The sequence below is a fragment of the Pecten maximus genome, chromosome 1 (assembly GCF_902652985.1).
Source record: "Pecten maximus chromosome 1, xPecMax1.1, whole genome shotgun sequence".
NCBI lineage: Eukaryota > Metazoa > Mollusca > Bivalvia > Pectinida > Pectinidae > Pecten > Pecten maximus.
Genome location: NC_047015.1, coordinates 42,741,906 through 42,764,300, shown reverse-complemented (window position 1 = coordinate 42,764,300; position 22,395 = coordinate 42,741,906). Strand labels below are relative to the sequence as shown.

At 37.0% G+C, this 22,395-nt stretch overlaps 2 protein-coding genes and 1 pseudogene across 2 annotated transcripts; all 3 read left to right on the top strand.

Annotated features, from left to right (window-relative positions):
- The first annotated feature begins 465 nt into the window (after positions 1–465).
- On the top strand, positions 466–5,618 carry LOC117334267 (annotated as a pseudogene).
- A 3,963-nt stretch (positions 5,619–9,581) lies between these two features.
- Positions 9,582–18,868, top strand: LOC117334248 (cysteine-rich protein 1-like). The gene is made up of 4 exons (XM_033893758.1): positions 9,582–9,751; positions 16,649–16,743; positions 18,197–18,254; positions 18,526–18,868. Exons 1-4 carry the CDS (start codon positions 9,712–9,714, stop codon positions 18,561–18,563), a joined length of 231 nt encoding a protein of 76 aa, XP_033749649.1. The 5' UTR covers positions 9,582–9,711; the 3' UTR covers positions 18,564–18,868.
- A 772-nt stretch (positions 18,869–19,640) lies between these two features.
- On the top strand, positions 19,641–20,096 carry LOC117344385 (QRFP-like peptide receptor). Its single transcript, XM_033907156.1, has one exon. It carries the CDS (start codon positions 19,641–19,643, stop codon positions 20,094–20,096), a length of 456 nt encoding a protein of 151 aa, XP_033763047.1.
- Positions 20,097–22,395: the final 2,299 nt, after the last annotated feature.

Sequence of the window (22,395 nt, the reverse complement as noted above, 5' to 3'; positions counted from 1 at the left end):
CTGTTAGTTTGGTATTCTTTAATTTTGGCAAATTTTCAACAAAAGTACAATTGTACGTGTCTTGACCTTTTACTCTTTGTTCAAAAGAATGCTATTAATTTTGTTTATTATTTAATCTGTGATTCGTGATCCGCAGTTAAACCGGAAATACACCTCGAGAAATCAATAATAAAACATTGAGGTGAAGGACCATTGGTCATTTTATTGTTATTTATTACTAGGACAGGTCAATGTGTACTATACAATCCCTATGCGATATTGGAGTATCCGTGATAGTGTATCGCCAAACCCTACGTAACCAGGCAGGCTGGCATATCGTCCAGATATTGACGTTCACTTATTGTGTACTGTAGCCGGATTGAGGGTTATTAATCTTAATAAATGTATTTAATCCAGCTCAATAACAGTGGACAGATGGTCACCTCACTGCCGGTGTGGCCGATCAGTTCTCGGTATTACTCCAGAGACATTTATTCCACGACAATGTTTCATTCACTTTCGATCAAAAGAAAGGTATCGCAGCGACAGCATCCACTTCGTAGAATTTCTTATGAAATTTATGATTATTTTGTTTTTAATGTAAAGGTTGGCGACATGACTCTATCCGCTGACTGCAATAAGGTGCGCGTTATCATATAAATGAGTCTGGTGTTGTTGGAATATCAATCCGATTAAGACTTGTTATTCGATACAGATAACTAATTAAATGTGTATTAAGGGAAGACACATTGGTGTTTCTGCAGCAATTCAATGCACACTACCTTCATTACTACATTTAGTTGTCGTGTTTCCCATAACGGTGATTTTCGCTTCGGAAGAAGAGCACTTTCCAGACCAGTTTTATAATCTACGGAATAGATATGTCTGTGACGTCACAAAACGTGTCTCTTTTGTTTCTCTCCACCAACAAAACAAATGTTGGAAATGTTACTTTTCCATTTTTCAACTACTCTTCGTTTGTTATACCAGAAGACAGCCTACTCCCGGAACCGTTACCGAACCCCGTGATCGTAACGTTTCTCGTTCTGTACCTGCTCATCATATTGCTAGCCTTACTTGGAAATGTTCCGGTTATTATCATCATCGGCTGCCTAAAAAAGACTCGTTCAGTGACAGACGTGTTTATCCTGTCTTTAGCGGTCAGCGACCTAATGATAGCCATCCTCAATATGCCCTTTCACCTTCACTTTATCGTCGTGAACGAGTGGCTGACGGGAGGAAAGACTGGAGAGTTCCTGTGCAAGTTTACAACGTATATACAGGGGATCACAATAGTGTCCAGTATACTTACACTCCTCGTCATCGCCATAGACAGGTAACATAAAACTTGTGATTGGAATATCTCTATATTGCTGTTATTTGGATTTCACAAATCAGTAAAGAATAGTATTATTGTTTAAATGGTATTCTTATTGACAGGTAACTTATTGTGACTCTGGAAGTTTACAATCTTTCATTATTCAAAAAGCAGTCGTAAGTATACTTGATAGAAAGTATAACGACAAGGATTGGATACAAATTACTTTATGAAAATAGTGAAATTAATGTGAAAAATTATTAGACTTGATTTAGTCACGATATAAAGGGAGGTTCGTGGAAAACAAAGCATGTGACGTAAAAGTAAGTGGGTAGCAAACCAGAAAACCACAAATAGAATTGGAAACTGCAATATGGCGCAGATAGGATACTTAATAGAACGTACATCGGTCATGCTGATTCCATGCGTTGGTTACAAGTGATGTTACCCAATATATAAGACATGTATAGCCACAGTTCGCTCAAAGGTTTTTTTTTAATAATCATATTACTTAATATTTACATTCTGTGTTGCATTTGTCTATATGTCGTTAGTAAACCAAATTGTATTCATGAGACTGTATACTACAATTTACAGTGATTCGGTCAGTGGAGGAATACAGCTCCAAGTGTTGTAGGTTAAACAATGGCCGACAGTTACTTTCGGCCTAGAGAGCTTTGGAATGCTAGCATTTATTAACAGAAGCCACAACAAAAAATAAAGCAATATCACAAGTTATGAGAGTATAATTTTATAATACTAAAAAGGTAGTCAACACGAAATTACTATAAGCACCATTCTTGATCTATACGAAATTATCAAATTGTCAATGTCGTCACACTCACAGGGGCTCATTGCCGAATTTTCAGAAATGAAAGACACGACAACATTAAAAGTCAAGTATTTATAAAAACAAATCTTGTAAAAAAATCGAGAGTATCGACATAGTTTCCGGTTATGTGTGTATACTGGATTTTAGTTTTGTGGTTATTCACTGATAACAAAGGCCTACCTTACAAAATCGAGCCCCTGTGGAGTTGAAAATCGTCTGCTAAGTTAGCGACACTGTTGTGACCGGTTAGACTGGAATCTGTTTCGAATGAAATATCCTTGGAATCGTTTTCACCTACTATCAAGGCAACTTTCATTAAGAATTAAGAGCTGTTATTCTTCTGAAAATAACGTAAATCCAGTCAATACTAGAAACATAAGTGTTTCCGAGGAATCGAGTCTGTCCTGTGCAATGCCCGTTCAACGCCGCATCACTTCTAAATGTTAATCGTACATCATTGCGCAGAAAAACGGTTTCGATTTTAAACAATCAGAAATTAAGTAATTGTGAACAATTTGACGATACCTACACACGTATATGAAATATAAAATAAAGCCAAATTTGTGCAAAAACCATTTTATGTGTTTGCTATTAATAACGTCATGAGGGACTAGGGCCTATATCATTTCTTCTGGAAATTTCGCTGTTTCGGTATTTGAACTTGATGACGTCAATGATAGAGTAAGCGGCAAATTTAAACGCGTCATACATGTAACCTACAGTAAATATAAAATCTTTATGAATGTAATAAAAGCATTGAACTGTTACCAAATGGTAGTATACAGTCGATATGAATACAATTAGGGTGACAGATAAATATTTCATTCTGTTTATCTGTCACCCAAATTGTATTCATATCGACTGTATACTACCATTTGGTAACGGTTCAATGCTTAAATAATGTATATCTTATATTAACTCACAGAAATGACCATGATGATGATGATGATGATGATGATGACAAAGTAAAGACCTCTAATTTGATCAAGTTAGCTCAAATGTTGTCAATAATTAGGTTAATGTCAGACACCTAAACTTCGGTTACCTTTGCATCTGAATAGATTTAACGTTATACTGATAATACATTTAAATGCAAATTTTAATCAACATGAATAATAAATAAAAGTAGACCATTTTGCACAAAAAAAGATTATTATTTCATGAAATTGTACTGAATATTTGGAGTGTTACAATCAGTTGTTTATACCATACTTGTTATGTACTTGTAATAAATCTGTTATAGGTTTGTTTCATTTAAATGTTAAATAGGGATGCAGTAATATATTACCAAATATTGTGTTATTTGGAACAAAAACTATTGTAAGGCAATATTTTTCAAGCTCTCTAAACCAAACTGAAGACAATATATCAAGCCGAAAACAAATCAACAACGAGAGTGCTGTCAAATCGTATAGAAACAACGCCTCACCCAGACGAATGGTCAATCATTTTTACCATAATGCCTCATATTTCAGAAGTTAAGAAATTCTTCAGACAGAAGGGGGGACTACAGTCAAACGAGCCACCTGAATTAAGCGTCTCCCTCTCGTATTTTAGTCACCAGGACCTTGGTTAAGGGACCACCTGTCATATGTGAACTTTATATTGCCTTCCCTTCCCTTGGAAGTTCACATATATCAGGTTTGACAGTAATACTTGATGTATAGTATTTTGTAGTGGACTATGTGTATTGATTTGATGTAGGTAACACTTCTAAAAAATCTCTGAACATACATTTACTTATGATACATAAATAATTCTTCAATCTATTTCTATTTTTTTCATTTTTTTTGTTTTTGTTTTCTGTGTCTCCATACGATATTAGAAATTCGACCACAGTAATCAAGGTCAGACTCGATGTCGCTCGAATCAAATCCTTTAATATCTTGTTAAATGTCGGTAAAAATAAATTTTATACAAGTAAGTAGTATATTTCATAGTTCGATATACGTTATCAAAATATGAATCAGCCTAAACAGGAAGTATGTTTATAGGTAAAACAGATCCAAGTGCACTTTACGTCTTTCTTTGATGGTTTCGTTCGCTGTCTTGTGTTCAGATTTAAGGTCAAATATTTGTTTCTTACACTTTACAAGGTAGTTGCTAATGTATATGTATTTTTTCTTCATTTGCATTCCACGTCTATATTTTACCAATATTGGTATGGCATTCGTCCGCACTATGAACTAAAATATCACTAGAAGTGTGTACGCATTCATGTCCTTTTGGTTTTTAATCACCTATTTATCGTATTATGCAGTGCCCTAATGTTGTCGATAAGCGTTTAATTGCATAAAGATGTATGCTTGTAGACAACATAAAAATGCTTATAATCATGTATGCTCTATATTAAATATGGGAATCCGATAGAGGTGAGTGAGTGTGCAGACAGATGGTTGTTATTTTGTATAACACAGGTTGTCTAAATACACAGAACATCGCTAACTACTTTAGAATGTAACGTTTTATTTTTGTTTATTTCCAGATACGTTGTGATATGTAACCATAAGACCGCAGTTAAACTCCACACGAAAGAAGGCAGCTTACGTTTGTCTGGTCACTGTATGGGTGATCTCCCTTTGTGCAGTTATACCACACTTGGTGTTCCAGTGCCTCGACGTACGAGTCAAAGTTCGCAAAGTGGGATCCTTCCTGTTATTGGATGGTTTCGGATACTTATGTGCGGAGTTTTATCCCAATGACTACGGAAGTAAACTGTACACGGCATTTACATACGGGTTTTTCTATATACTTCCGGTCGTTATAATGGCCTACACCTACGGTAAAATATCACATCGACTCTGGATACATCCTCCAATTGGTGACATTCTGGAAAACCCATTGCATCACCAAAGAGTTGTTTTACCCAAAGAAAAAATAATTAAAGTGATGATTGTGGTTTTTCTAGGCATTTACAATTTTATGGCTGCCATTTTTTACATTTTCTCTTTATGCTGAATTTGCAGAAACTAAAGATGCAACATTTAGAATCAAGATGGCAGTCCTAAAATTAATCGGTTACAGTAACTGTTGTGTGAATCCGATTATATACACCTTTCTGAACAAGAATTTCCAGCGAGAGGTACTGCACCTTTTCTGTAAGAACAAAGTAATGACAATTAATGTTCAAACTACAGTGGGGTCAACCAACACGTATACCGAGACTATCCGGAAAAGCAGATTTTAGATTCAGGAAGTCATGTGACTTACATCATGTATATTGTGCAGATAATGTTCCTTTTGATAATTTCACGTAGATAGTGTTCAACATTATACGCACTACCTATAACCGTGGATAATGAGTATACACTTAAACATTAACGGGTCACGTGTATACAGACAGGCATTACCTCCAAATGGAGAAGTTATGACTGTATTTAATACGTGTACGTTCTATAACTATCATCAGTGTTGTGCTACAAATTGAGGCTATACGCTATTGTCTATATGGTTGTGAGCTATTATTGAAATAAATCATTCATTTCTAGATTCCTGGTGTTACTAATAAACAGTGTAATAAGTCTCCAATAACACCTGTATATAATTTAGTAGGTAAATAAGGACTACTTTAACGCTCTCTAACTTAAGTGCGTGTTGTACACGCTATCTTAATATCAGGAGTGGCGGAGAGAATATCTTCTTTCAGTGATTGTCATACATCCATTTGGTATGCTCTGTAACTTCAGTTGTATTCTCACTTATCCGTGACAGTGGTCTCTGTGAATTAGCTATACCTGTGACTCAACGTCAACCTGTGTAAGAGCATATACGGTAGTATTATATGGGCCAGCTAACTACATGTATTATTGTTCCATTCTCGTTAGAGAGGGATCTGCACTAAGAAACATTGTCTCTTTATGTATAATGTCTTAATACGTAATCTATGAGTAAATGATTTATATGTACCGTGTACTGACAGTCAACATTATCCTGATGCGTGAAGTACTGCTGAAATAACTACTCACTGCTATTTTCCCATACAATAATAAATAAATAAATAAATAAAATAAATAAATAATTAACTAAAAAAAGAACTGTTAACTGATACCTGAAATACGGTTTCAGTTAAATTTCTGAGCATCACTACTAACTTTATACAAGTAACAATTCTTTGATATTCAATACAGCCTCTTAAAACGCGATGTACAAAATGTAATAAGGTAGTTATTGATAAGCATACATATACTGAAACGAAAAAGAAACGCAACTTCAAATTGTAGGTTTAATAAAATAATACTTGTGAGCATTATGTTAAAATTTCATATGTAATAGTTAATATTGAATATTGATGTAACATCCTTTAAATGTTTAGAGATTTTTAAGAACAGGTCACTTTGCTAGAAGGTCATGATTGGTAGTACCCTACGTGAATCCAAGTTGAAATGGCAGCAGTTTTGAAACCGTGCCCTAATATCGTGTGTGTCCTCCTCGAACAGTTATCACATCTCTAATTCTTTGTTGCATTGAGTTCATCAGGGCATTGACTTTCCGTATTGGAATGTTATTCCATTCTTGGACGAGTGCATTTGCTAACTGAGGGAGGGTATTTGGGGGGTTACGGCGATTTCGAATTCTTCTGTCTAATTCATCCCACAAATGCTCGATTGGGGACAGGTCGGAGCTATATGGAGGCCAATCTATAGGAACAATGTTCTGTGTCACAAGAAAGTCTCTACAGACTCTTGCAACGTGTGGTCTCGCGTTATCTTGCTGAAAGGTTAGATGATGCTGCCTAACAAACGGCACAACATGGGGCCTAAGGATCTCATCCCGATAGCGTACGGCCGTTAAATTCCCATTGACTATCACCAAAGGCGTCTTCAAACCATGGGAGATTCCCGCCCAAACCATAACTGATCCACCCCCAAATCGGTCGTGTTCCAAAACACAGGCGTCAGCAAAACGTTCGCCTCGACGCCGGTACACACGTTGACGGCCATCTGCTCGAAATAACGTGAATCGAGATTCATCGGTGAAGAGCATAGACCTCCAACGTCTCATAGGAAAACGTCTGGGCATATGTGCCGTTGCCCATTGCATACGACGTGCTCGACGTTGCGGTGTTAGTGGTAAACCAACGTACTGTCGCCTTGCACGCAAATTAGCCTCACGCAGTCTGTTGATCACTGTTTGGGGATGAATTCGACGGTTATGATTACCAATCGTATTCCTTGCCGTTTCAGCGGCCGTTAATCTCCTGTTACGCAGGTGTGCCAACCTAAGAACCCGGTCTTGACGTCGCGACGTTACGCGTGGACGTCCTGATCTCGGCTGGTCATCGACTCTTCCTGTTGCGTTAAGACGTGAAACTAATCGACTAATAGTCGATTTGTGAACTCTGAATTGTCGAGCGACGTGAAGTTGCGTGTTCCCTGCCAGAAGCATCGCTATAGCACGTCCTCTATCAACCTTTGATAACCGTGGCATAATTGTAAAAGGAATTATTGTTTGCAAAAGTATTGGCGATGATGTGGCTCAATGTTAGTGATGAATTGATACTGGTTTGAATGAAAAAAGAACGCATATGTTTGTACAGGCACGGTTTTTGATGTTTTTACCGCGCCGGAAGTGCATAGGTCTCTAGTCACACTTGGGTGATTTTGAAGATTGGTATGGGTGTTAGGCAGGGTGCATGTTTATTTCCGCGATTTTTATACAGATATGTATATTTAATACAAAATTAATCACAATTTTCCATGTTGCGTTTCTTTTTCGTTTCAGTATATATACAGTACCGCACACAGACACATAATGCGGTGTGGTATTTATAAAGTGTACGGTTCACTGGCCTCCGCGTCCTTTTAAACGGATTCCTCGCTAATTACTGATGAGACGACCGGTAACATGTACCATCATATACAGTGTAGTCAGTCGATTTATATTACAGTTATGTGTAATAAAACCAATATAATCTGATAATGAGTTTGATTTCTTATATCATATTATTCAATTTGTTTTGTTGTTGTTTTTTCGCGAAAACGAGTCCTATGCATCACTGGAATTAATGAACATCGTCTTTCGGTTTTAATCTCGATTACGTTACTTAAGATAAATGATGTAAGGAACGATCACGCCATTTTACGTAAACGGCGTAGGGAATGATTACGTCACTAAACATAAACGGTGTAGGGAATGATTACGTCACTAAACATCAACGGTGTAAGGAACGCCGCATAACATAAACGGTGTAAAGAAATATGACGCCATATAATGTATTGTTCTATTCTGTAAGCATTCCCTGAACGAAAGACTATAGTTATATTAACGTATGCCGCAATTTAATTACATATTTGTAATTACAACATTTGTTTGGTTTGGTTTATTTTGCTTAACGTCCTATTAACAGTCAAGGTCATTTAAGGACGTGCCAGGTTTGGAGGTGGAGGAAAGCCGGAGTACCCGGAGAAAAACCACCGGTCAGTACCTGGCAACTGCCCCACGTAGGTTTCGAACTCGCAACCCAGAGGTGGAGGGCTAGTGTTAACGTGTCGGGACATCTTAACCACTCGGCCACCGCGGCCCCCTACAACATCGGATATATATGTTTCAAGCAGACATTGCGTCATCATCTTAAACTGTTACAATTTATTCATACCACGGAAAGGAATTTTAATTTACCCATACATTACGCATAACAAGCAAATTATAGGTCTATAACTCATATTGAATTTATTGTCGGCTCCCAGCGAAAGTTTTAAAAGTGGCAAAGGGCATTGGAGAGGCTGCATAATCAAAATTTCCTGTCAAACGGACTAATAAAAGCCGACCTATCTGTCTTTCCGTAGTAACGCCACTCAACAAGCGACATATTTTCGTCTGTATCAAAATAGCAATAATGTAACAAATTTCAGTTGTATAGTTTTTAAGGCAGAAAAACAAATAAAAGAAAATTGTTTTTTTCCTCTGAAAATGTAATGTTAGGCTTGGCCTCCCCGTTACCCTGTGTAAAATGCCGAAGTGTCATGCAAAACCTTTTGGCCAAACCCGCCCTTAAGGGAATTTCAGATTACGTAATATATGCATTCATCATTGAACAAGTTCTGCATTGAATCAAAAACAACATACATGTAGCTAGATGGCATGAGTCAAGGTAAATACGAGGACGACACACAACTAAAGCCCGGACCTACCGTGGCTACACACTGAACGGACTGAAGTACATGTATAGAGAAATCCTTTATCTAATGACGACAACAGAGTGGTCCAATTACAGCACCGATAACATATTCCCAGGTATTGTGGTTAAGGTCGCCTCAACCACCCTCCAGTTATTTACAGACAGTTCTATTTATTCAATCTAATGTCAAGTCAAGCGGTAAATGTCCATCGTAACATCACTCTTTTTAAACATCTAATTATACTACAAATAGGACTTGTAAACAATTGTTATTAGATATAGTGAGAGGACCACGCCTAGATATCAACGGATGTAAAAATTTTGAGGGCCGTGTGCAAAATGTGATATTGTCACAAAGACGTGTGCACCATCTTGTCGACAAACAGGTACGGTTTGATAACAGTAGTTACTCACAGTTAGCCTCCAAAACTAACAGTGTTTATCGATCATCGATCATCAGTAATCATGCCTAAATGTCCAAATTGTACAAAGGAAGTGTATTTCGGTAAGTAGACATTCATTGTGTTGTAAAGGAGTTCTAATAATGTTTGACATTAAATCACAGGTAAAACTAGTATAAAACCTAAAATCGATACGAGTGTTATGTACAAAGTGTAATGTGTACGGGCGTGGAACTACTCACCGCCTGGTTAGGATTATGTCGTCTGATTAGTGATAGATCATGTAAATATTTTTCGAACAGGACGAATGTTCACAAATAGTTGAGGCCGACATGATACATAAACTGTATACAATATAAGAGGATAATTCCGGTTGTTGTGTATTGGGCAAGTAAATAAATTCATTAAATAACACGACGCATTACGGACAGGATTTCTTCGCTGCATATGTGAGTGCTCCGTAATGCATTGCGAACCACTGAAGAAAACGACACTCACTAATTCAACATCTTTGAAAAAAGAACTTAACAACAAGCTTCAACTAAAATCCTATTCTTCAGAAGCTTCACTATTCAACTGTGGGAACAGTCACTATAAACGTTCGTCCGCCGTTCTTTGCCTTCCCACGTGGAGTTGTGTTTACGTTTAAAATCCTATAGGGACGGTTCAATTCGGTTATAAGCACTATAGACTACTTCGGGTTGAAAGCTTATGTGATTCCCCTATTCTTTTCTAAGTTTTCCAGTTTTGTTGAAGTGTTTGCATATTGCCTCGATATGAAAATAGCCCACGATGTATGATCCTCTCGTTGTAACATTTAAATGCACGAAACGTTACAGGGAGAGATGGAAGCTTCGGAAGTCTGAACATGGACCTTGCTTACTCATAGAAACATTATCATTTCGTTGAAACACGCACAAAACATGTAATTTCACCAATACTTATAAGATTCAACGTCACCTTAATGTTTGTTTAATACCAGAAATCTATATAGATGTACAAAAGTAGTATTTCCCCCCAAATTGACGGTAAACTACCAAAAGGCGTCAATGGATCCGCAGGTTAATCACGTCTGTGTACACGTGATGTAAACATAGGCCCGGTCGTTATACTCAATGGTAAATACATTTATTTTGGTACTAGTTATATATGACTTAAGTGGTTATGAAAATGCATCAATGCAGCGTCAACATGTCATGAATGAGTTATCATCTAACGACAGACAAAACATAACAAACGAAAAAAAGATCTATTTATGTTACGAAGCGTGTTTGGTTTTAAAACTAATGACATGAGATAGGGCTGACATATATGAATGTCTTACATTTATTTCAATGTTTGCATTAATTGACTATGGTGGTATGTATTTACCTGCAGTGAGACTTGTTTCAAGTCCTGTTGATTGACATAGTCAAGAAAGCACACCTGTTTTGGTCTAGGTCTACATTACGTCTTGTTTACTACGGCGACTGTTAAGCTTAAAATGAAAATAACCATTGTGTCGGGAGTTGATGCACAATAATGTAGTGTGCATGTATTGGGCGTTTTCTATTAGATATTTCAGAGCGAGTGGTTATCACAGTCTGGTTGCCCAGTTTGTCAATCAAACTGCAATATTACAGCTCTGGCTGTCTGATTTGAATAATAACTAGTGTAACAGTAATTTTATACAAGTGGTACGTTATTACTCCATGATAATTTTTTATTGGATATACATGTACTAAACCTTTCAAATACATCAGTACCGAGTAATTAATGACCTATGCATAATGAACGTATTACAATTTACAATACATATTGGATCTCTGTTAATATCCCATGCTTTAAAATATCAACTGGTCCTCGTGACTCGTTTGGAACGGTGATTTCATTATAAGAACCAGCGCCGCACTATGCTACTTCTGGATTCCTTACAACAAATATGAAAATCATGAGTTCCCATTCTCTGGAGAGTCTGTATTTTCGTAAAAAAGAATCAGGTTATTAATTAGGCGAATATACACGAAACATACCTTTCTTCTTTGGTGAAAATACGATATATCAAATCGATAATAAGCTATGAAGCATAACAATAAGTAGTTGTTACATACATTGATATCTTTCGGGTGGCCTCCCTTGCCTCTCATGCCGTTCGCCAGTGCTTCCCTTAGAGCGGATTTCCGTACTTTCATCATTACGATGTTCCATGCCTCCCTCATGACTGTTCTGTGTCTCCCTCATGACGGTGTTCTGTGTCTCCCTCATGACGGTGTTCCATGCCTCTCCCTCATGACGGTGTTGCCTCCCTCATGACTGTTCTGTGTCTCCCTCATGACGGTGTTCCATGCCTCCCTCATGACAGTGTTCTGTGTCTCCCTCGTGACGGTGTTCCATGCCTCCCTCATGACTGTATTTTAATCGACGACGCCCGCCATATGCATTTAGGTGAAATCCGAGCAATTTCACACTTTCCATAAGAGAATTGAAAACATAATTATTAATATCGTGATTTTTTAAATTGTGTTTGCATTCCAAATCGACTTTACGTTACTTTCTATGGTAAAGTTAATCGGTTTTTTCATTGACATGAATCGTCCGGGCTTTTTGTTCTAAGACGCAATCTTGGGGCCAACGAAGGGAGCATGGACCTTAACTCACTCCAGTTTTAAGATGGATGCAATGCAAACTGCCAGCTATATCCATCACTGTCTTATACAAAGTGCATATAATATCGGCTTCATTATGACTATGTGTAAAGGACAACGCGTACCAAGGCACATATGACTTCTTATTGTTGCTGGTGTTGCCTGAAATTGATCGTTTTTTCTGACGACGTCATTCTTTTGTCATAGCGGAGCGTTGTCTACATTCTGATCATGAACGCAGTTGGTTTTACAGTCGCTAGAATTATTTTTCTTAAAAATAGTTTTAAAGTTTGATTAGTATTGGATCGTTAATACTTTAGATGAGATAACTTTTATTAAAGTATTTTTAGCTGTACTATTTAACATTTTGTCAACACTGCTCAATGTTTGTCACATATAAATTTCAAGACCTAATCAATATTACTCAATGAAGCGGTCAAATTGAGTCTTTGGCATAAAAAAAACGGGTCACATAAAATAGGTGGTTGTGGCGCACAGGAAATTCGTGCCAAATCTATATGTGTCAGGTCGTCAAAATGAGGTCTCCGTTTGGGGATACACAAGGAACTATTAAAGCGATCAAAAATAATTATCACCTTGAATAAGATATGTAAAGATCACATTAGGTTCACAACACACAGCGTGACGGTTTAATGATGGTTGCCGTGATGTTCGAATTGAAGTAGGAGACGACAAAAAAATCAATCTAGACATTGTTATTCCGCGCAGCCGTCGGGACGTTTTCAATACTTTCTTAATCACGCGGCAGCAATTAAATATTACACTGAAATGTGCTCTTTTGCATAATTGACAGGGAAAACGTATCGCATAATCGATATCGTATTTCTGCCTGAAGGATAATGATCGATCATCTCCGATCAACGGATTATTTTTAACACGAGTCATAAAGTTTCCCCAAATTCTGGTAACTGTAGACTTATAGTTGAAACCCGTACTATTTTAAACCTGAAGTACACATATATTGAAGCCTACTTTGATTGTTCGTAGTTCATTTCATTATCCCCAGAAACGACGTAAGCCGAAAGTTAGATTCAAACCTTAAATAAACAAGGTTAATTTTGAGAGCGAGCTGGTTATAGATGACTGTGTTTACATGTCACTGACAGGATTTCAACCTTTAACTCCATTCGGGTCATCCTAGGGTTGGCTGTACTAGTGTATTTTGAAAAAAAACCCGATGAGTTCCGGATACCTTTAACCCTTGTTACTGTACTCGATGTACTTTTTATTGCATTATTATGATGTCAGTTGATTTAAATCGATAACCTTCTATTGATGTCCATTTGAAGTTTATTTGTCGTGTTAAAATATAGAGGTACAAACCAATTTAAGTCACATAACTTCGTACTTTATAGAAAGTCATTTAGTTTATCATATAAAAATCGTTCGTTTTGATGTAAGCTTAATTCATGTCCTAGATTTATGTCAGTATTTAAGCGGTTTCCAGTCGGACGTGCTACCTGACTAAATTCTAAACCAGCAACAGGGGATTAATTCCTGGATACAGAGGTTTCTTTGTGTGAAGTCAGGTGCGATATCAACACAACTATACCAAACCAATATCTCGTTTATGTTGATAGAAATAGGATTTATGTTTTTCTTTATATATTTCCTCCAACCCGGAACGCAACCAGTATGAAGTAGATTAGAATTTTATTTGTCCCCTGTATTGAGGTGAAGTCCCGCAGATGATATGGAGACCTGTATGAGGACGTTACCCTGGTCGGTGTAAACACACAGACAGGCTAATATATCATATCTAAGTACAGTCTTATCAGTGGGTGTGGGTGTTGGCTAGTGTAGTGTAATATCTCGGTGAAGGTGATGTCTCATTGAAAATAATCATTTCTTGAATCATAATATTTCAGCCCTTTACTTGTTGTAATATATCGTACCGAAATTCCATAATACAAATACAAGATAGCATACATGTGACCACAGGCCATAAACTGTGGTCTTAGTGGATACATTTAACCTAAATGGTAGCTCGGTGAAGACACCCAGAAATGATCAGTTTAAAATATTTGATTTTAAAGAAATTGAAAAAAAATACATAAACCACACAAGTACTCTGCTATGTTTTGGCAATAGAACAGCAAATACTTTGTTTGTCGAAAAACGAGCATTTATTAAAATGCCAGTAAAGAATGAAGTGTAGTAAGGGACGATAACTCGTTATCGTTCCTTACGGAACGTAATGATAGTATGAGCTAATTCGCCTATTTTGCCGGCTATTGTAGCGATTTGGGAGCGGAAAAAATGGCACATACAATTTTGATGGTCTTTTGAACCATTGTAAAACTCGGCTCGATCTAGGTCTGGATGTATCTGGTATCCCTGTGGAAATTCGTATCTATGAGATATTTTGGGTCAAACATGCCAAAATCGTCACTTTGACCGGTAGCTTCTGTTTAACCGGTCCTTAAAAATCAGCGTTTCAATCCAAAAATCTGAAAGCGTATCTTTAGTTTTTCTATATCTTTCATAGAACGGCCACATTAGGGTTTTGAAAAAGGGTCGTATTTTATCGAGAGGTGGCGGATGTTACGTTACCAGTCACCTAAATATCCAATCAGTAGGCCCGGATGCATTCACCTTCCTATTAAATCTTGTGCCCAAACGGGAAAAACCCACAATCTATTTTTGATTTGGTTCTGTGGTCCCTAGAAGCCCTGATTTTGACATCATAATGATATACATGACATTTGTTTCTATCTTTGATCGTATATGTAATTATTTATCGATTAGAATACCGCGAGTACATCTGTTACTAAGATGAACTTAGGGTTGATTGTTTGGTTGTTTTATCACCACGTGTATATATTGCAATCAGAATCGTTTTGAGGCTTGGTCTCCTTATAGTAGTTGGTGACTACCTCACTGAACAACAACACACGAGAGGCCCTAACGTATGCTTGCATAGATGCCAATTGATGTCTCATAATCAATTAATGTGTCATATTCCAGAAAACTGAAGAATTATGAAAATTATTACAGTGGTAACCCTCAAACCTTCAATTTCCTCGCGCCAGTATTAATATTTAAACGTATTTGAGAGTTTTAAATGTCGCGCGAATAAATTAAGTGCAAGTGAGAAAATTAAGTGAAAGTGAGGAAATTAAGAGCAAGTGAAGGTATTTATGCTAAAGGAAAGGAAATAAAGGTTTTTGGGGTTACCAGTGTTATAAGATAACCATTAATCTATTTAGTGCCCAACTTTAAAAAAAAAATGACACAAATGTTCTTCAATGTCATGGGGTTTGCAACTGATCTTTTATTTTCCGATCGGTCAGCCAAGATGGCCGCCACAGACTTATTTGCCTCTGTCTGGTGAAAATTTAGATATTGTTTGATTTCGATTACCATTGGTATATGGTTTATATTGGTATTAGGGGACTGCGAATTCCATTGCATGGGTATCATTGCCATATCAAGGCTTCTGATTTGTCGAAGTTTAGACAATGGATTTGGATGCAAAATGGTACATTTTTGTAAATAGGGGAATTCGAATTCAACCACATGGGATTCATTGCCATAGCAACCACATTGAGGAATTCAATCGGTCAAATTTTAGATGCAAATTCAACCTTACGGATTTTCTTGCCATATAACCACGCTGATGCTTCTTATTGGTCGAAATATTGACATTGAACGATTTTGATGTAAACCAGGACTCGTGCATGGAACTTCTGAACTCAAGACGGACATTTCTGTATCACCCTCAGCATTTATTTTTTTCTGTCTTTCGTGCTCACAGAGTTATCTTCCCTAACTACACTTCATTCTTTCTGTGACACTCCTTTAGGTGTCACCCCATTAGTTATGTGTTAACACAAACTAAGAAAGATGGGGTTTCTTACTAATAAAACGCCCAATAGACACACAAGTAAGCTTTTGCATTATATACACATTGGGTATTTAATTATGATTTGAATAAGCCAAGTTTTCTTATATCATCATCAAAATAAAAAACATCACGTGACTGCCTAGTCTGGGATATACAAATTCGGAAACTAAATTGAATACAACAAATAACTAATACCTAAACCGTACTACTATAACAATCCGGAAACAAAAAATAATAACTAACTGAATAGATGATAGTTTTATAGATTTGTGACGGAATTAGGGAAGGACGGATTGACGGACGGAGGGAACGACCGGAATTAGGGAACGACGGATTGACGGACGGAGGGAAGGACCGGAATTAGGGAAAGACGGATTGACGGACGGAGGGAAGGACCGGAATTAGGGAACGACGGATTGAAGGACGGCCGGTCAGACTCAGGTAAACACCTTATGACTCAAATTACAGTACCTTTCATTCGGTAACATGTTTATTTTTTTACTTCTTAGCTGAAAAAGTGACGTCACTGGGGAAGGACTGGCACAGGCCGTGTCTGAAGTGTGAAAAATGTAAAAAGACGTTATCAGCCGGAAGTCATGCCGAAGTAAGTACTAGTCATATAAGAACTAGTAAATGAATGTTCTAGTAGAATTTATACTTAATACCCTAAAGCAGGATGTTAGAATCTTACCGGAAGTCCCATAATTTGTAGGAGGCCACTAAATTCTAAATTTGGGATCTTATCTCATTAGTCCCTCGCTATCACATGAAAACAAACACGAACAAACTACAGCCTCATCACACACATTTACATTATCTCGCATGTAGGGAAGGCCGTTCTTATAATACACACTGGTCCACAAAGCAATAAACTCGGCCACAGCATAATAAATTGGGCAACAACATAATAGACTGAGCCACAACATAGTGTACCTATCCACACCAAAATATACTGAACCAATGCATACTATTCTTGACAACAACATAACATAATATACTGGACCACAACATAATATACTGGACCACTACATAATACACTTGACAAAAACAATAATGAAAAAAAAAATGAAAATAAACTTTATTTATCGTCGTTTACATTGTTAACAAGCAACATAAGCTTTGTAGAGCATTTGTTAAAACGCCGCTGAGGGAACAAATATTGTTTTGAATATTGGAGGAAAACCCACTGGGGAAAACCAACGTGCCAGCGGTTGGGAACAATGAACCCAACATCAATCATTATCTGCCGCCAGTGCGGTTCGAACCCACGTAATATGATACAATATGTATAATGCACCACAACATAACACTGAACACCAACATATCACACCGGAAGGTAATATTATACACTGGACACCAACATATCACACCGGAAGGTAATATTATACACTGGACACCAAAATATCACACCGGAAGGAAATATTATACACTGGACACCAAAATATCACACCGGAAGGTAATATTATACACTGGACACCAACATATCACACCGGAAGGTAATATTATACACTGGACACCAACATATCACACCGGAAGGTAATATTATACACTGGACACCAACATATCACACCGGAAGGCAATATTATACACTGGACACCAACATATCACACCGGAAGGCAATATTATACACTGGACACCAACATATCACACCGGAAGGTAATATTATACACTGGACACCAACATATCACACCGGAAGGTAATATTATACACTGGACACCAACATATCACACCGGGAGGTAATATTATACACTGGACACCAACATATCACACCGGAAGGTAATATTATACACTGGACACCAACTTATCACACCGGAAGGCAATATTATACACTGGACACCAACATATCACACCGGAAGGTAATATGATACACTGGACACCAACATATCACACCGGAAGGCAATAGTATATATTATATTTATTGTGAAAGCAATTAAGAGCACGGATTACCTTGACTGTGCATGGTTTTGATGAATATACTTGACGTGTTATTTTTACGTAATACATTGATCTAGTGTTTTTTTACCACATATGCTATATCACTATAAGTTCTCTTACAGCATGACGGGAAGCCATATTGTAATAAGCCATGCTACGCTACCTTGTTTGGACCTGGAGGTACGTTAACATTATGTTATCAATGTGTAGTTTTCTAGCTAGAACATCTCCCTGTGTTAATACATTTAACAGACTAAAATACCAAACTACTAGTCGTTATGCTCCTTTTATGATGAAAATGTTCCACATTTACCTTAATACTCATTTCCCATTCTATAAAAATGTGTTATCTCTGGTGGGTTTTTTTTTCTCCGATGCTTCATGAAGTAATTTTTAAAATCGATTAATTTATGAATTTATTATTTTGACTTTTTGAAACACTTTAATCCAGGCTTTGGTCGTGGAGGAACAGAGAGTTTCAAATACTGAGCGGCCGTCCACCCCTCTGATGTATCCAACGGTGTAGCTAACCACTATTGGAGTCCATGTCATGTATACTGTCGTTCTGAACTTCTGCAGGGGCCAAATCAGCAATGTTTCATTTTAGGCATTTCAACTTTTAAACGCCAAATGACTTTTTGTTCAAGCATGGCTCACTAAGTTATAAATCTTCACAAATCTTCACAAATCTTAATTCATTATCATCAAAACTTATACTTGAGAACTTGTTCATAATAAATTGTCATAAAAATGTATGCATACAGTTCTTAAAATTAAATGCAAATATTTCTACATTATTCTGATGTTTGTGTATTTTATTGCCAGACTTTTAAAAAGTGCGTTGGATATGATATTTGACAGGTAAGATATAATTCCGGAAAGCCATTAGGATATTCTTACTTTTAATATTAAAACACACGAATAAACTCTCTTCTTTCATTAAGAATCAATCAGTCTAAATGATGACGCTAGTTACATTAATTTTTGTTATCAAATACGTGGCGAATGATAACATTTAACATGATGTTATAACATGTCTTAATGGATTTTATAAACAATGATCTGTCAAGATTGGTCGGCGGCAGGTGTCCGTTAATTGGTAATTCTCGTGTACCTTGTGACCAGCGCGTGCAATAGCACGCCACAGACAGCGGGTGTTTAGTCTCTACACACATCTCCTTTGCTTGGTCTGTTTAAAATGGTAGACTACTGTAAACAATACATGTGAAGAGATTGAAATCGTTTGGGAAGTATATTTTTATCTAGTCTTCTGTTCCGGCACATTTCTATTATCTACAACTGTATACTCGCGTAGTGATATTCTTTGTGATGTTTTTTTGATATACTGCGTAGGATACATGAAATAAGGGGGTCGAATACTTAACATATAAACACATAGATTTATGTTTGACATCTGGTAGATTTGGCTGTAAACTGTATCACAGCCGAACTTGAACCTTAACGAGTGAGATCCAGAACACAGCATTCCGTTAGCGGCAAAACAGTCGATTTCGATGCTGAAGTAAATCATTGAACTGGACTAGCTTCTTGATTGCATACTTGAATATGGACAATTACACAACATCAGGGAACTTGTCTGCCGACCAGAATGGTTCCCATCAGGATAATTTTGAATCTAAACTCCATCTTCGGTATTTGACAAGCCAGGACTTCTTTCTACCAGAACCTTTGTCTGAGGAACTGAAAACATTCCTTATCGTAATATACAGTGTCATAATGACAGGAGCAATCATCGGCAATCTCCTCGTCATCATCGTCATTCTCGGCAACAAACCGATGAGAACAATCACCAATGTATTCCTTGTGTCATTGTCTATCAGCGATACGCTGATTGCCGGATGGAATATGCCCATACAACTCGGATACTACGTCCATAATGAATGGACTCTGGGCGAAGTCATGTGCAAGTTGTCCACCTACCTCCAGACAGTCAACGTGCAAGCTAGCATCTTTACTCTGACCGCCGTGGCCATAGAACGGTACGTACAGGCGAATGAATAGGGCCACCAGCATAATTATATACTATCAAATGATAGGGCTGACATTCGGTATTGACGAAGCATCATCAAGATATTTTCTGAAACAAATGCAATTATTTATCAATTATCCATTATGTGATGAAACTAGCTGTAAACAAGAAATATCTTTAAAAAAAGATAAACGGCATAGTTTTAATGGTGGTGGTTATAATGTAAAACTGCTGGTGACATAAATTAACGAACTAATGCGTTTCAGCAATGATAACAAATCAGTTTGAATCATTTTTGGTGATAATAAGACTGCATTTGAATCAGGAATATAAGTTTATTAATGTGTCATTTGAAAAAATACACCATTTATTCAGCTTCCATTCAATCTTTACTTTGTTTCGTTTTTAACTGTATCCGCATTTTGTATTGACCAATCACATACTTCATCTTGACCATTCACGCCACCTGTCGCGTCATATCGGTGCCAAAAGAATATTATACGGCTATGCCGAAAAAACTATGTGTTGCTATTTTCGTTTATGCAGTGAAAATATGTCCTTAATTCGAAAATGTTACGTTGTTTTGTGAAATTGTCATCGGTCAGTTTGTAGGTTTATCGTATCTGAGTCTTTACCTAAGGTTTTATCCCCATAACACACATTCTATTTTACTTTGGATCCAGAGAAGACAGACAAGATACGCAAGTCATCTGGTTAAAATCAAATTTCAATCTAACTGGTAGCTCGTGAATTTAGAACCGATATTTACATAAATGACGCGACGGACCACCAGCACACAGGGTATAGTATTGTGAAGGTTCTCAAGCCAACCTTTGTAACGTTGTATGTAAGATCGCAGTCTTAACTTGATCAACAACAAAAAAAACATCAAATATACTCTGTACAAGAGGACAACGTAACATAAATACATTTAATCAAAGATTTCCAGGATTATAACAATATCAAGAGATACTGATTCGGTGTTTGATCACATTTCGTGGCTATACTATTATCCAGTCGTTTACCAAAATACATTTATATCGTATTATTTCTCTTTAGACAAATGCCGATATCTTCCGGCATATAACATCTTGCTATATCACCTGTATACAGGGCCAGTGGGTAATGGTTCTCGGTATCTGGAGCCTGCCTTGTGTAAACCCTATAGGATTGTTATGGTAGACTGACTAGAAGCGTGCTCCTCAATCCTACGGTTGGCTTGTCATTTGAATACTATCGTTCCTTGTTTCCCCATTTTCGGGACATAATATCGTGTCACATGTATTGAAGGGACTATTTTTCATCCAAAATGATAATGTGTTGCCTTCTTTTTTGTGTGAATTGAGGATTGGCGTAGTTGATCACTTTGGTTGTATCAAGTGAGTTCAGTAGGTTTACCTAAGGAATGCAAATCTGAATATAATATTTTCATAAGGTTCGAAAGTTCAATTTGATAACCGTGAATTTTAATCTTATACGCATTCAATGTATTGATGGTCTAGTCTTGAACATACACATTATAACAATTTACGCATGAACAATGAAATACAAGAGAACTTGAGGTGGTAGTGGAGCCACCTGGCGGGATTTCCCTGTATTGTATATACTGTTCCTAATAATGTTGATGTTTCTCTGTCGGATTAAGGAGTGCTATCTACTGTCGGTCCAGAACGTGCCTTGACCCTTTTACATTATTTACTGGGGTGTTAAACATATCAACCTGTGTGGAATGTCTACAAGACCAGTGACTGAATTCCGTTCAATGTTACTGAGTGTATATGTAATACATTTTTACCTCTTGTAACATACTTTGAATGTCTGAGATAGATACGTTCTTAAGTAAGAAAACCTTACTTTAATGATATATGATCCGTAAAGTGTTTGGTTTCCCTTTTTCGGTATATCGATTATATAACTCTAGGCAAAAACTATGCCGAAACTTGCATAGTATTACTCCGAAATGCATGGGACATCACAACTATGTTTGCATGAATTACAGAAATGTCTCCTGACAAGACAGGTGAGAGAAAAGACTTTCTATATACATATGTATATTTTAATATATATATCAGCATGACAGTTGTATTTGCATCTCGCAATGAACATGTAAAAGATCTGAAAGCATAAAAAGTTACCTTTGCCTCTGTTTGGTACATTTGAATTTATGATAAGTCCCAACACTACATACCACACAGCAGCGTCAGCGGATGACTTGTTTTATTGCATTTTAACGTTTTCAATTCTAAAGACGGCCACGCCACATCACATTAACGCACGACATGTAAATATAAAATACAAAAAAACAGACTTCAGCTGACAGTCGTAGGCAAT